The 17,227-nt window shown below is 46.2% G+C and overlaps 1 protein-coding gene across 1 annotated transcript in view; it reads right to left on the minus strand.

Moving 5' to 3' along the window:
- The window catches only part of LOC124798638 (monocarboxylate transporter 1-like), a 157,104-nt gene that overhangs the window by 12,561 nt on the left and 127,316 nt on the right, over nucleotides 1-17,227 (minus strand). The window contains exon 6 of the mRNA XM_047262122.1: nucleotides 4,037-4,366. Coding sequence (XP_047118078.1) covers nucleotides 4,037-4,366 — 330 coding nt within the window. The remainder of the gene's footprint in view (nucleotides 1-4,036; nucleotides 4,367-17,227) is intronic.

The raw sequence follows: 17,227 nt of genomic DNA on the forward strand, positions 1-17,227 counted from the left end.
ACTATGAGGATGCAAATCAGGTTTGCCTTAAATGCACGCTGCAACAGTTGTCAGCGGTAGTCACTTTTCAGGCTGGAAGTGGTCAGTGTTAGTAAAAAACGCCTTTAACGCGACGAAGATGCCATTATCAACACACCATTGAGTTTGAACGACGTCGTGTAACAGCGCTACGAGGAACTTGATGTTCCTTCTACAACTTTGCGGAAATTCCTCGCAAGTTTGTAGCCACTGTACATGACTGCTGGCAGCGGCGGTCACGGGAATAGATGGTTGCAAGAAGATCGGAATTCGGACAGCCATGTGGCACTAACGAGAGAGGAGACCACCGTATTCGGCGATTGACTTTGTCGCATCGTACTGCATCCGCAGCAGCAAACCGAACAGCAGTTGGCACCAAAGTCAGGCAATGAACTGTTACAAACCGGTTCCTTTAAGGACAACTTCGAATCAGACGCCCTGCATCGTGAACTCCACTAACCCCAAACCACCACTGTCTTCCGACTGCACTGGTGTCAAGCGAGAGCTCATTGGATGGCAGGGTTCAAATAGTTCAAATGGCTCTGAGCACTATGGGACTCAACTGCTGTGGTCATCAGTTCCCTAGAACTTAGAACTACTTAAACCTAACTAACCTAAGGACATCACACATACCCATGCCCGAGGCAGGATTCGAACCTGCGACCGTAGCAGTAGCGCGGCTCCGGACTGGAGCGCCTAGAACCGCACGGCCACCGCGGCCGGCGATGGCAGGGTGGAGGTCTCGTGTTTTCTGGTGAAAACTGTTTCTTTCTCAGTGTCAGTGATAGCCATGTGCTGGTTATGAGGAGGCCAGCAGATGGCCTGTTTCCGTGCTACACACGCTGGATCTTTGCTTGGAGTTATGGTCTGGTACCAGATTTCGTGTAACAGGAAGAGCATTTTCGTGGTCATCCCATACACCCTGACTGTAAAACCGTACGTCATTCTGGTGATTGGACCTGTTGCGCTGTCACTGATGAGCAGCATTCCAGTGGTGTTTTCCAACAGGATAACGCTCGCCCACACACCACTGTTATAACCCAACATGCTATACAATGTGTTGACGTGTTGTCTCAGCCTGTTTCCAATAGAGCACATATGGGACATCATCGGCCGACAACTCTAGCGGCATCCACGAATAGAATTAACGGTCCCTGTATTGCCAACCAAGAGTAACAGGCATGAAACCCCATCCCACAAACTGACGTCGGCACCTGCATAATACAATGCATGCACGTTGGCATGCATGCTTTCAACATTCTGCCGGTTACAGCAGCATTTCACATTTTCAATGGCGCATCTCGCTTGTACATTATCCTGCGATCTTGCAATGTTGATCACTTTCAAATGTTACCGAGACAACTGTATTACCGAAATTTCATTACTCTGCATTGGGAGCTGCTCAGCAACATTTCCAGCCTAACTAAAATGGTCACCAAGAACAGTGGATCTCATCACTGCGCGGAACGGTCAAGTCACATATGGATCGACATCGATACAAGAATGACGTAAAATTAAGCGAAAATGTAGAGGATTTCGAAACCTAGGTCCTAAGGTGCTATGCAGGGGTGAAACACGCTGAAGCGCCAAAGAAACTGATTCAGGCATGCGTATTCAAATACAGAGATATGTAAACAGGCAGAATGCGGTGGTGCGGTCCACAACGCCTATGTAAGACAACAAGTGTTTGGCGCCGTTGTTAGACCGATTATTGCTGCTACAATGGCAGGTTATCAAGAAATTAGAGAGTTTGAAGATGGTGCTATAATCAGTGCACGAGCGATGGGACACATCATGTCTGAGGCAGAGATGAAGTGGGGAATTTCCCGTACGACCATTTCAGGAGTGTACCGTGAATATCGGGAATGCGGTAAAACATCAAACTACGACATCGCTGTGGCCGGAAAAATTATCTGCAAGAACGGGACCAACGACGACTGAAGGAAATCGTTCCACGTGACTGAAGTGCAACCCTTCCGCAAATTGTACTCTTGATCACTGAACGACACAGGATTACACCTTGCTTGGGCCCGTCAACACCAACAACTGACTGTTGATGACTCTAAACACCTTGCTTGGTCGGACGAGTTTCGTTTCAAATTTTATGCTGCGGACGGGCGTGTACGGGTATGGAGACACTCTCACGAATCCATGGTCCCTGCATGTCAGCAGGGGACTATTAGAGCTGGTGGAGGCTCTGTAATGGTGTGGGGCATGTGCAGTTCGAGTGATAAGCGACCACTGATACGTCTAGATACGAATCTGACAGGTGACACGATATGTAAGCATGCTGTCTCATCACCTGCACTCATTCATGTTCATTGTTCATTCCGACTGTCGGGACACGCCACACGCCCAGAATTGCTGCAGAGTGGCTCCAGAAACACTGTTATGAGTTTAAACATTTCCGCTGGTCACCAAACTCCCCAGACTCCCCAGATATTAACATTATTGAGCGTATCTGGGATGCCTTGCAACATGAAGAGATCGCCACCCAGTCGTACTGTTACGGATTTATGGACAGCCGTGCCGGATTCATGGTGTCCGTTCCCTCCAGCAGTAATTCAGACATTAGTCGAGTCCATACCACGTCGTGTTGTGGCACTTCTGTGCGTTCACGGGGACCCTACACGATATTAGGCAGGTCTACCAGTTTCTTTGGCTCTTCAGTGTAGCACATGGAGACGCATAGGTATCTGCGTAAGGCACTACGGTGCCTATACAGATACGTTGGACACACAGCTTTTATACGTAGGTACTTCTATGTTCAGACTTTGACATTTGCTAAACAGAGAAACTGTTGGACAAGAATAATCAGAGGCACTGATGAACACAGTACATACTAGTAGAGGTGGGGTGGTGTATTTATATCGAAAAATGGTTCATATTTCACCTCATGGTAAGAAAGATGAACATAAATAATGTTTATATGGATCGCTATAGGACTGTTAGTACGAAGTATGTCCTCCACGGCTAGTAATGAGCATTTGCACCTGTTATTTATCCAGGCTGTTAACCTATTCCTTTGTCAAGGCGGTTTTCACTTTTTTCACAGTGTGGGGACGGGGTGTTCGTTGGGAAATACGTCTACCAAGAGCAGCCAAGCATGCTCTAGGGTCCGGGGAGTACACAGACCATTCCATATCTTCACTTTCCAGCGTGTCTGACACCTCAATGGTCCCGTGCGGGCGGGCATTGTCGTGCATAATCCGGAAGTCTTGAACCACCGCATCTCTGAACAGACGAACATGATCGAGAATAACGCCCCTGCAATACTGTTGTACTGTGATAGTACCTTGCATGAAGATACAGGGTGACAATTACTGAAATATACGGAAAGTGACGTACGTTAGTTACAAACTATAACGTGCACGCACTTTATTCAACGTGTAAACATCACTACAGTTATTCGGATCTAGGTTATGCCATATTCGATACGCCTATCATCATTGGCGGTGATGTGGCGCAGGCGAATAGCGAAATTCTGCGTGACCCGCAGAAGTCTCGGAACATCGATGTTGTCGATGACCTCCTGGATGGTTGTTTTCAGCTCAGCAGTGGTTTTAGGGTTATTGCTGTAAACTTTGTTTTCAATATAGACCCACAAAAAGGAGTCACATGTGTTCAGATTCGGACAATATGGCGGCCAATCGAAGCCCATGCCAGTGGCCTCTGGGTACCCCAGAGCCAGAATTCAGTCCCCAAAGTACTCTTCCAGGACATCACTCTCCTGCTTAGCAAGTGTCAGGCAGTGTACAAGACAACATTTTGAGCTGAGGGACAGAGACTTCACTGACACTTCGTGTAATCTACACAATACTGCGCTAGTTGCGGAGTAATGGCACACATTTTGTCCTGTTATACGTATTGTAATTCTAAAAAGAAGTGTCCATCAAAACCATGCCTGATCATCCGTGGGGTATGCTGAAAATATTACGATGAAGTCAAAAACGTGGTACCGGAATTGTGGCTGTGACGAATGTTTAGTGAGTACATATGAAGTTGCAATTGGACTCACCTGAGCGAGTAACTGCACTGAAAACAGATCCGAGGAGGAAGGTAATGCGCGGCCTGACGTGGAACCGGTCCGTGAAGTAGTTGACGCCGAACCGCGCCACGCAGTCGCCGATCGCCCTCATGGTGATGACGAGAGCCGTGTCTGAACGCGTCAGCCCGACGACCCGCTGCAGGTAGAAGGGCAGCAGCAGGGCGTAGTTTATGGTGGCCGTCACCATAGCAGCCGTACCCAGCATAACGTTCAGGTAGGCACCGCTTCGCAGCAAGTCCAGGTCCATGAACGCCACTGCACGTCGCCATAGCGAACGTTGACCCGGAGATGTCTCTGCAACTGCCGAGCACATGTCTGCATCAGCGCTAAATGCTAATTCAGATCGCTGTGGAGTAGTCTCAGTACGCCATTACATCGTACAGCCTATATGAAACAAGTACTTAAGCAGTACAAAAATGTAGAAAAACACGTAAGTAGACAAAATGGTCTGGGAGTTGAGTGGCTGCATTCTTGTCCTAGCAAACATTTTCAGCCCCACAGAACTTTTGTTGGTGCTGAAAATGATATTCAGCTTTTTCGATAGAATCACCTTTGCGATATACAGGGTGTCTGTTTTAACTAGAGAGAACTAAGTATCTAGACGGCGACGTATCGTACGAAAAAAGATGTTCTAGGTGAAAAGGTAATATTGGTGAAGAGGACATCTGCCTGTACTAAAACTGGCCACCTACAATCCACCCTTCCTGTGTGGGCGGGATCAACTTTGCACTTTCAAATTGGAAAGCCCTATTCGTATTGCGTATCGTTTACTCAAAGTATTGTTTTCCTTTCGCAACAGGTGGTTCTGTAATCAACAAATAGCAGGTGTGATCTGCAGTTCCCCCTAGACGCATTTGATTCTATATTTCATTTACGATGTAAATGTAAACTTTTGAGTTCGAAATTTAGTGGTGAAAATTTGATGGTACAGTAAAATATAGTTAGTCGATTCAGTGTCTGGTTAGAAACTACATTTAGTGTGATCCGGGAAACAACGACGGGGATGTAATAGTTTTCTGTTCCTGTCGGGTTGTTTGAGTTCTTGCCCCTCACCATTGGAGTGCTTGATTTAGATGTCTCCCCTGGCCTCTTACTATTGGGGTGTTTGATCTCAGTGAGTATCCATGGCGGGTATGCCCGTCACTATCATCTCACGGACATTTTTTACCTTACTACAATATAAATGCTTTGTGGTTAGGGCCTCCCGTCGGGTAGACCGTTCTGCTGGTGCAAGTCTTTCGAGTTGACGCCACTTCGGCGACTTGTTTGTTGATGGGGTGAAATGATGATAAGGAAAACACAACACCCAGTCCCTGAGCGGAGAAAATCTCCGACCCAGCCGGAAATCGAACCCGGGCCGTTAGGTATGACATTCCGTCGCTCTGACCACTCAGCTACCAGTGGCAGACGCCTTACTACAATGATTGTGGTTTGTATTCCGCCGGTAACCGCCTAGCTGCTAGAGCGCGAGTTACGGCGTGTGGATGGAAACACACATCGAAATTAGTCACCCTGATGGCGAGGTACGAAAGCGACAACCGAAATCAACCACTTCGATTGTTTGGAGACTGGTGGAATCAACGTCATCGGGAACAGAAGACCGCGTTACCATACAAGTAGTTTATTTGCAAGAAATGTCAGTGTTGTTCTTCTAGTGATCTTCAGTCTGAGGACTGGTTTGATGCAGCCCTCCATGCTACTCTATCGTGTCCGATCCTCTTTATCTCTGACTAACTACTGCAACCTACATCCTTCTGAATCTGCCTACTATATTCATATCCTGGTCTCCCTCTACGATATTTAACCCCATGCTACACTCAATTACTAAACTGATGATCCCTCGAGGTCTCAGAATGTGTCCTACCAACCGATCCCTTCTTTTGGTCAAGCTGTGTCAGAAATTTCTTGTCTCCTCAATTCTATTCAGTACCTACTCATTAGCTACGCGATCGGCCCATCTAATATTCGACATTTTTCTGTAGCACCTCATTTCAAAAGCTTCCTTTATATCTTATCGTCCATGTTTCATTTCCATACATTGATACTCTCTCAGACAGATACCTTCAATAGAGACACTCTAACCCCTAAATTTATATAAAAAGATAGCCAATTTCTCTTCTTCAGAAATGCCTTTCTTACCATTGCCAGTCTACATTTTATATCCTCTTTACTTCTGCCATCATCAGTTATTTTGCTGCCGAAATAGCAAAACTCATGTACAGCTTTTGTAAGTAGGCTGTTTAGGTTTTTATGTTGATAACGCCACCTAGCGCTCTGAATGAAAATCACTGACAGTGCTGTCTGCAGTCTGTGGCTGGTTTGCATTGTTGCAATATTTGCTATTGTAGTGTTGGGCAGTTGGATGTGAATAGCACGCAGCGTTGCGCAGTTTGAGCTGAGCCGCCAGCAGTGGTAGATGTGGGGAGATAGATGGCAGAATTTTGAAAGCGTATTCAGTATTTAGTGCCTTCAGTAATTAGAATCTTTTATTTAGCTGGCAGTATTGGCGCTCGCTATATTGGAGTAGTTCGAATAAATAAGATTTTTGTGAGGTAAGTGGTTCATGAAAGGTATAGGTTACTGAAACTTCCTGGCAGATTAAAACTGTGTGCCGGACCGAGACTCGCGGGCAAGTGCTCTACCAACTGAGCTACCCAATCACGACTCACGCCCAGTCCTCACAGCCTTACTTCTGCCAGTACCTCGTCTCCTACCTTCCAAACTTTACAGAAGCTCTCCTGCGAACACGCCAGGAAGTTTCATATCAGAGCACACTCCGCTGCAGAGTGAAAATCTCATTCTGAGAACATCCCCGAGGCCGTGGCTAAGCCATGTCTCCGCAATATCCTTTCTTTCAGGAGTGCTAGTTTTGCAAGGTTCGCAGGAGAGCTTCAATTAAGTTTGGAAGGTAGGAGACGAGGTACTGGCAGAAGCAAGACTGTGAGGACGGGGCGTGACGCAGTCTGCTTTCGGCTGCGGTGGGGCGAGGACGTCCGCTGCGCCCCGCCGTGCGCGGCCGTGAGCGCTTGCTTGTGTTTACCTTCTCGCGGCGAGAGTTGTATTTGTTCCAAGTTCAGTGCGATTATGGCACACACATGGCGCCACGACACGATCAAAATTACTTTCCAACCAGACCACGCGCGTCCTCGAGCCTATGAAATAGAACAGTTCATACGCGACGATCTACGTTTAGATCCGGCGACTGTCGTCGGAATACATTTGTCTATAACGGCGAGCGTGGTTTATGTTAAAATGACCAGTGCAGAGGTCTGCGCGACAGTGGTGTCTAAATACTCGAACTCACTCAGATTCAAAGATTCTGACGGGCATATCGATGTAGTGACGGTGGATCATGCAGGCATGGGCGTAAGGACTGTAAGGGTATTTGAGCTCCCCTTCGAGGTCCCAGAGGAAGTTGTCAAGGACACCTTCCGACCATATGCCAATGTTATCAGCCACGTTGCAGAAAAGTGGCAAACTTCCTCAATGTGTAAGGTCTACAATGGTGTGGTCCGAATTAAACTTAAGCTCAAGAAACATGTGCCGTCCCATTTGAACATCGGAGGCTGTCGTGCAATAATCAAGTACGACGGTCAACCGCGTACCTGTTCCGGGTGTGGGCAGGAAGGCCATGTTCGATTGAGCTGCTTACAACGTAGAATTACGCAGACACCAGTGGGAGACTCCGTTTCCCCGACGGGGACGACAATCCTGCCCCTCACGTACGCTCAGACGACGATGCGCACCATAGATGAGGACGAAACGGGCGATCAGACACATCCATCGACATCAGAAGTACCAAGGGAGGAAGAGGAAGGACTACCGATGCCAACCCATATGTCGCCCCCTCCACAGCACCAACAGTCCCACGGAATCCAGACGCAACGTAACATTCAGAACGCGATGGACGTGGACGCGAACATTGTCCCGACCGCGGCTTTCCTAGCGGAAGGTGATACGACGCTGGATTGCCTCCCACATTCGGATACGGATGTCCACTTTCGAAAGCAACGTTCGCCTTGACGTCGCAAGCGACGTCGGCGGACCCCTTCTGACGATTGCCTCCTACACACGGCCGGTCAAGAAGGTGACATCTCATCAGACGGCATGGTTGCTGCGCCTGCTGAGGATCTAAGTGGGGTAGACGGTTCACTTGCCCATACTACGAGTGCCCAGTTACTTCTTGCACCACAGATGCTGCAGGTCGCGTCGATGGATGGCGCTCCGTTTACCTCTACCAAAGACGACGTACGTGAGAGAGATTTAGGTGCCGATCAGCTACACAGCATCGTGTTGCACCCACTGTGGTCGGACGATGTTGAGGAACTTCCTGGAGAGGGCACGGGTGACAGGGGAAGGGGTGGCATTGGGGATGCCACTCCTAGCGTGAAATACTCGTAATTTGTAACGGGTTTGGTGGGTCCGGCATCTCTTGCGGTTATCTTTGATTGCAATGGCGTCTGCCCTAGGTGAAGAGGCTAGGCAGCACACCTTTCGTCTTGCCACAATCAATATCAACGCGATAAGGGCACCACACAAACTGACAATGCTACAACGTATGCTTGATACGGCGGACATCGACGTGGCCCTCTTACAGTAAGTATGTGTCGCTAGTTTCCCTGACTTCAACGGATATATCGCCCGCATCTCCAACGCCTCTTCTACCGGTTGTGGTGTGGCTGTCCTGCTACGGGAAGGCTTGGCGGCTACGGACGTACTGTACCTATCGAGAGCAAGAGCCATGGCAGTAACTGTCAACGGTGTACGACTCCTCAATGTATATGCCCCTTCAGGATCAGGGAGACGGAGAGATCGGGTCGGCTTTTTTTTTCCGGAAGATATTACGCGTCTATTTATGGGCCGCATAGACGATACGGTGATCGGAGGAGGTTTTAACTGTACATTGTCTCCGTCTGATCAGCAGCCACATCACGTCCCGTGTGCGGAATTGGAAATGCTAGTGCGTGACGTCCACCTGATCGACACGTGGCGCCACATCAATGGCCCACCTCCTGGTTACACCCATTACACAAGTCATTCATCAAGTCGGTTAGACAGGATTTACGTCACAAGCACCCTTTCGACGGCGACGAGAGGAGCAGAGCTCTGGCCCACTGTATTCACCGACCACACAGCCTATATTTGCACCATTGCCCTCCAACCTGCACGTGTATGGCGCAGTAGGCCCCCCTGGAAACTGAACGTCGCCCATCTGGACGAGCTGCCATGTAAAGGTGCTATCGAAGAGTCGTGGAACGCGTCCTTATAGCGTCGTGGTCGTTACCGATCGACCCTCAGTTGGTGGATTGAATGTGCGAAGCCTGATCTTAGGCGCACCTTCATGGCTTACGGCCGGGAAGCGGTGGCATGGAGGAGGAGCACGGAAAACCATCATTACACCGTCCTAAGGGAATGTCTTGCTATGGAGCCCTCACCTGACAGGCAGATCATAGTCAATCGCGCGAAAGCGCAGCTTGTCTCCTTAGCACGCCATCATTTACAGGGCGCTGTTATACGTTCGCGTGCTCCAGACATGATACAATCAGAAAGGCCATCTATGCACCACGTGCTCCTAGAACGCAGCTGGCGCCGTAAGGCGCTGGTAACCGACATGATGACGGACGACGGACGACACGTGGCAGAACAAGCAGATATAGCAGAAGCCTTCTATGGGCATTACGCTCAACTTTATTCAGCAGTGCTCCCTGATATGGCGACGGTAGATACCGTTTCAGCACATGTCCACGGTACAGTTCCACCAGACATGGTACCGACTTTACTGGGAGAAGTGACAGAAGGGGAAGTGCTCAACGCCAATGGTAAAGGTGATGCCCATAAATCACCAGGAACCGATGGATTACCATTAGAGTTCTATCGAGAATTTAAACAACTGTTGGTACCGTGTTGGGTTGAAATTTGTCAGGAATTGATGTCCCCGGGTATACCGTTGCCTGCACCCCATCCATAATCCGAAGGGACGGAATCATGTCCGCGATTATCGTCCCTTAACGTTATTGAACAGCGACTTCAAAATCTTTCCGAGGTTGCTATCAGAAGGTACTCACGGCACACTGTTGCACCCAACAACATCCCGAACTACGTTATGTCGTTACAGAGATCTCATCTCTCCTGCACGGGTGAGACGTTTGCCGGCAGCCCTGGCGTCTATCGACTTTAGCCAGGCTTTTGACCGTGTGGGCCACACTTTCCTCACGGCCTTTCTACGGTGCATGGAATACCCCGACTCCTTTATCACAGTCTTGACACGCCTTCTGCATGGGGCTACTTCTCGAGTTCTTGTTAATGGAAGTCTGACGGTACCCATGCCGATCCGCCGATCAGTACGACAGGGATGTCCATTATCAACATTGTTATTTACATTGGCCTTAGAACCTTTGTTGTGTGGTCTCCGAGACAGGATCACTGGGATACGGTTCGGCGGCTCCATCTATCGCTGCACCGCATACGCGGATGATTTGATGATCGTCATACGTGGAGTTGACGATATAGCCGCGGCTTTGGACTGGATTGCAACCTACGGTACAGCTTCTGGTAGCCAAATCAACGTTGACAAGTCTGTCGCCTTAAGCATCGGGATTGGGTTACCGCAGGAACACATTGTCCCATACGCTTCAGTGTTACTGTCCGATGATTGGGCTTAGATTTCATGAACGACATGCGACGTGCGACGGCGCTCAATTATCGACGCCTTCTTAACCAAATTAGGGCCGGAATTGCAAATCAGCGCTTGTGATCGTTCAGCGGGCGTATTATGCCAATGTATACCTTGCGTCCCGCATACCGCACGTCGCCCAAACGCTACCCATTCCGAACCCTTGGCTCGTAGCATTATGGCAGCGCTGGGATACTTCGTCACCGCTGGTATGTTACTGAAGATGAGATACGTATCTCTTACCCTCCGCCGGCCGAAGTGGCCGCGCGGTTCTGGCGCTGCAGTCTGGAACCGCGAGACCGCTACGGTCGCAGGTTCGAATCCTACCTCGGGCATGGATGTGTGTGATGTCCTTAGGTTAGTTAGGTTTAACTAGTTCTAAGTTCTAGGGGACTAATGACCTCAGCAGTTGAGTCCCATAGTGCTCAGAGCCATTTGAACCATTTTCTTACCCTCCCCAAGGAAAAAAGGTGGTCTCGGCCTAGTTGACGTCCATGATAGGGCCATTGCCCTCTGTGTTAGCTCACATTTATTTCTGCTGCGCCTTTGTCCTACGGGCCTCACGAGTCTTCTGACGGCGCTACGACCTACTTCACTAAGAGCGCCGGTGCCACTACTGGACATCCCAGCGCCCCTCTTTTATATAGGACGTTTCTATTTAGAACAAAGTTATTGCAGTGTAGCGCTCACGGCACCACAAATGGCCACAACTCGACGCCCATATCATGACATGCTGCAACGCCGCCCCCTAAATGTGGTCGAATTAAAATATCCTCACGTACGGTGGTGCGTGGTGTGGAAGACTGTACATGATGCCATGCTTGATTCCGATGTTGTTTCCCAATGGTACGTAGTCGTTAATGGTAAGGTGGTGATGCAAGAACGTCTCTACAATATCCACATGGCAGAATCTCCCAGTTGTGTGGGTTGTAATACAGTAGATTCTGACGAGCACCGCCTCAGCTGTGGAGAGGCGGAACCGGTTTGGCACCTAGTGCGGCAGATGCTGGCTTATCTCTTGCGAGTTAGACCGGAGCATATATCTGCACGCACGCTATTGTTTCCGGATGAGACTTTTACACCAAGACTCGAACCAACTCCGTCACCTGGATACGTGGACATGCGGTCCATTACCTCTGTCGTGACGGACACAAGAATTTACTTGACTTCTGGCTCTATTTGCAAGAAAGACATCATGCTATTTCCGGGCATACCAGATATCGACAATGCTTCGCAAACTACCTATGGAGTGCCTTTCACAGCTCGCCGTGTAGCTGGACTTCGAGTCTCGGTCCGGCACACAGTTTTAACCTGCCAGGAAGTTTCATATCAGGGCACACTCTGCTGCGGAGTGAAAATCTCATTCTGGTGTAGGTTACTGTTAGTCGGACCATTCTTTTGAAGGGATTATTGAAAGTCAGATTGCGTTGCGCTAAAAATATTGTGTGTCGGTTTAGTGTTGATCAGAAGAAGTGTAGAGAGAAATGTCTGAGTACGTTCAGTTCTGCTCAGCTGTTTGAAAATCAAACAACGTAAGAGATTTCTCAGCACAGTAATTCATAATTTTTTCTAAGGGGAGGTTTCACTTTTAGTGTCTCGTTTCCTAATCTAATTCCCTCAGCGTCACCTGATTTAATCCTACTTCATTCCATTATCATCTTCTTTCTTTTGTTGATGTTTATCTTATATCATCCTTTCAAGACACTGTCCATTCCGTTCAACAACTCTTCCAAGTTATTTGCTGTCCTGACAGAATTACAATGTCATAGGTAAACCTCAAACCTTTCATTTCTTCTCCCTGGACTTTAATTCCTACTCTAAATTTCTCTTTCGTTTCCTTTACTGCTTGTTCAATATACAGGTTGAATAATATAGGAGCTAGGCTACAACACTGTTTCACTCCCTTCTCAAACACTACTTTCCTTTCATGCCCCTCGACTTATATCTGACGTCTGGTTTCTGTACTAGCTGTAAATAGTCTCTCTCTCCCTGTATTTTATCCCTGCTACCTTCAGAATTTCAGGCCGGCCGGTGTGGCCGTGCGGTTCTAGGCGCTTCAATCTGGAACCGCGTGACCGCTACGGTCGCAGGTTCGAATCCTGCCTTGGGCATGGATGTGTGTGATATCCTTAGGTTAGTTAGGTTTAAGTAGTTCTAAGTTCTAGGGGACTGATGACCTCAGATGTTAAGTCCCATAGTGCTCAGAGCCATTTTTTTCAGAATTTCAAAGATAGTATTCCAGTCAACATTGTCAAACGCTTACTCTAAAGCTACAAATGTCATAAACTTAGACCTGTCTTTCCTTAAGCTATCTTCTAAGATACGTCGCTGGGTCAGTATTGCCTCGCGTGTTCCTGCAAGAAGAACGAGGGAATTGCTCTCCAGGAACACTTAAGAGTTAGAGGAAGGGTTGATATACGGTCGTCTAATACGAGACTAGATGTAAGCAACGGTATTACTTCGTCACACTTTGGTCAAAATTAGTCAAAACCCAATTTTTGGTCCGCCATATTGGTTTAGCCGTTTGAATTTTGGAAATCTAGCTTCAGATTTGTGTCCAGTTATATCAAAAAATATAATAATACATTTTTATGCAAATTGAGCTAATAATACCTATAAAAGTTTTCCATAAGCTTTAACCAGGTTTTCTCGAAAACGATTTGTCAAAACTACGAGCAGCATAAAATTAAAACTGTTCATCCTATTAACTTTTACCTTTGACACTTTTATTGGGAGCTTATATCCACAATATAAGGGATTTGTTAATATTAATAAATCTCTGTGAAACCACAAAGAGAAAAGTAAACTCTGAAGAATCGAACTCAGAGTTCAAGTTGGCACCATAACGTTAAATTTAAGATTACTTCATTGTGGTTCGGTAAAGCTCCTACAAATTTAATGAATTACAGACTGGTGCTATTCATTTTTGATTTTACGTAACTCCCTAGGGGCTACACTGCTTACTTCAAACTCGCAGGTCCTGGATCAATTTCGGGCGCCTTTTTTTGTATTGAAAATCGAGAATAGAGTTCAAAGTACGATCAGTCATAACCCCCAAACAGATTCTCCGTATGTCTTTTCACTGTCTCAAAAAATTGCAATATTTGCCTACTTTTTGCTCATTTGAATGAAAACCTGGCCTTAAGTTAGTCGAAAAAGTTGGGGTAATATACATAAAAATACACTGAAACGCAAAACGTAACGACGCAAATAACTTTCGCATGCTGTGTCACAGCCAAATAACATAACTCCATGAAACTTCAACCATACATACACTGAAAAGCCAAAGAAACTGGTACACCTGTATAATATTGTGTAGAACCCCCGCGAGCACGCAGAAGTACAGCAACACGACGGGACATGGGCTTGACTAATGTCTAAAGTAGTACTGGAGGGAAGTGACATCACGAATACTGCATGGCTGTCCACAAATCCGTAAGAGTACGAGGTGTGGTGACCTCTTCTGAACAGCTTGTTGCAAGGCATCCCAGATATGCTCAATAACGTTCATGTCTGGAGTGTTTGGCAGTCAGTGGAAATATTTAAACTCAGAAGCGGGTTCCTGGAGCCACCCTGTAGCAATTCGGAACATTTGGGGTGTCGCTGGAATTGGCCAAGTCGGTCGGAATTCACAATGGACATCAATGGATGCAGGCGATCAGATAGGATGCCTACGTACGTGTCACCTTTCAGAATCGTATCCGGAAGTATCAGGGGTTCCATATCACTCCAGCTGCACACGCCCCACACCATTACAGAGCTTCTAGCAGCTTAACAGATCCCTGCTGACTTGCAGGGTCCATGGATTCATTAGGTTCTCTCCATATCCATGCACGTCCACCCGCTCGATACAATTTGAAACAAGACTCGTCCGACCAGAGAAAGTGTTTCCAGTCATCAACAGTCCGTTGTCGGTGTTGACGGGCCCAGGTAAGGCGTAAAACTGTGTCGTGCAGTCATCAAGAGTACACAAGTAGGCCGTCTCCGAAAGCCCATATTCATGATGTTTCGCTGAATGGTTCGCACGCTGACACTTGTCGATGGCCCAGCATTAGAATCTGCAGGAATTTGCGGAAGGGTTGCACTTCTGAACACGCGAAGGCAGTAAAACCTTATTATAGGTAAGAACTAGACGTATCTGGTTATTGCACGAATACCTTCAATCCTTTTATACAAAGTAACACATTTTTTTAAAAATTAGTAACTGCATGAAAATGCAACTATTCAGAAGAAATTAATTCGGTGCAAAACTCGAATCAAATAATAGAAAATAAATTACTAATCAGTAGCTCTGAATTCAGAATGGCTGGGTTTCGACGCTAAAAGTAAAACATCAGACACGGAATGACTATTTTTCAGATGACATGTTTCAGAATTTATCCATCAACAAATTCCTATATCGACTGCTGCACGCAGATACGGTGTTTCAAGTTGTATGTGAAAAACATTCGTAGACTGTTTCACATACAACTTGAAACGCCATATCTACTTGCATAAATCGCTCATGGATGTTTGATGACGGATAAATTCCGAAACACGTGATATGAGCAATAAAGTCGCTCCTTGTAAGGTGTTTGACTTTTAACACTGGGACCCAGTCAGCCTGAAAGCAGAACTACTGGTTATAATAACGGTCGCCTGCCTCCTGTATGACTTTACGTCACATTTATATTAAATAAATTACTGTTTTGTTTGTAGATATTAAACAGTATTATTCATCAATACAACAGTTTCACTTAAAAATAGCACATTTCCATTCTGTATCGAATTTCAGTTTCATAGACCTGTAATTAAAATAATAAGATCTTATTTTTGTTAAAATAACTAATGAGTACTTTACTTTGAATTTCCACTTGTTAACGAATGTTAAATTAAACTAGAAATTTTTAAAAAAGCTGATGTGAGCCTACAAATACAGTATCTTTACGGCGTACCTTAAGCTGCCAACGATTATTTTAATAGAGTGAGAATATTTTGTGTTTCACAGTCCCGAGATACCTCCCAATCTTCAAAGACGATTTTTTTCTATTTTTTGCGAGAATTTTGTGGAACTGTGTAGTGTCACAAAGTATCAACCGATTAAGCGCTGACGTTTCCCGCCTGAGAAACTTCAGTTAAGAAACTATTAGTTGTTCAGACATACATTGTTATATTTCTGTTTGTTACACGTCGAGCACACGAGTCAGTGACAATGAATCCTGCGCTTATCTACAGACGAGGCATTTGGCAGTGCAGGTCATTATAAGCAGCCAGCCGAAGGCGAGAGTCTGGGAGGTGGCGGCGATCGCAATATCAATAACATCGATTATTGAAACAAAGCAATTTCCTAAAAAGATGAAATGGTCAAAAGAATCTCGTCGCCAAAAGCATTATGTCCGCAGGGATGGTGTTTGAGTTCTGAGGCAGAACGCAGCCACTGACACTGGAATTATTGTTCTATTCCTCTTTGAAATTCACATGCAAGTCTTGATGTATGGTAATTATCGAAGTAAACTTTGTGATTTACGTTCTCTGGTACGTTCCAGCATAATTTAGCAACCACAACAAGATCAAGAGCCGCATGATTCTTATGCCATTCGTGCTCACGTCTTGCATACATTTCCACATTGTAGGCATACCCACATACACCACGCGTTAAAAACAACTCATAATCATATTTATGTGGTTTACCTGCCATAAACAGATGGTGCCTGGCTTTAGTAGCATACATCTGTTCATCTATAGTCAATGACTCTTCCGTTGGAATTGAACCAAATCTTTCATTCAGATATATAAAAATACATCGTATCTATCTCAGGCTGTCTTGTATACCGGTATTTGATAAATTGTCTAGGAAGTACAAGAAACACCTCACTAGCTGAACTTTGTTGATAGTAATACCGTCTTATACAATTAATGGGCGTACAACACTTCAGAAACACATTCTCATATAGTTCAATGCTACAACAGAAGAAAGAATACAGACACCTAAAAAACTTCGAAATACCCTCTACTGTAGCATTGCAGGTCTTAGCCAAATTCATTTGAATACTATTAAGGGTAGGTTCTCCCGCGATCAACTCCAAAATGTCTGGAGGAAATATAAAACGAAGTCATGCTGCCATATGTTATCTCTGGTAAAGCTTCTCTTCCAAGAAAAGGTAGCTCTACATGGTTCACCTCTCCTTTCTTCCACAATACATTTCATATTTTCTTTGTCTGTACTGTGCTTGATGTCTTTCTTTGCACAGATATTCCTGGAGAACATCCACTTGTTGCAACTGAAGTTCCTGCCATAGCGACTGAGCTGTCTGCATTCAATGACTTCCCAACAACCATCACACTCTTTTGAAGTCAGACATAGATTACGTAAACAATAAGAAAAGTTTTCACTTTGGTTTTTCAAGAATTTATTGCCATTGTCACAAATTTCATATTCACCGCCAACTCCCATCTTCAATTTCACTTTGTAAATGCTGACACAAGTTTATCTGGTCTGGACGTCAGCT

This window comes from Schistocerca piceifrons, chromosome 5 (genome assembly GCF_021461385.2).
Source record: "Schistocerca piceifrons isolate TAMUIC-IGC-003096 chromosome 5, iqSchPice1.1, whole genome shotgun sequence".
NCBI lineage: Eukaryota > Metazoa > Arthropoda > Insecta > Orthoptera > Acrididae > Schistocerca > Schistocerca piceifrons.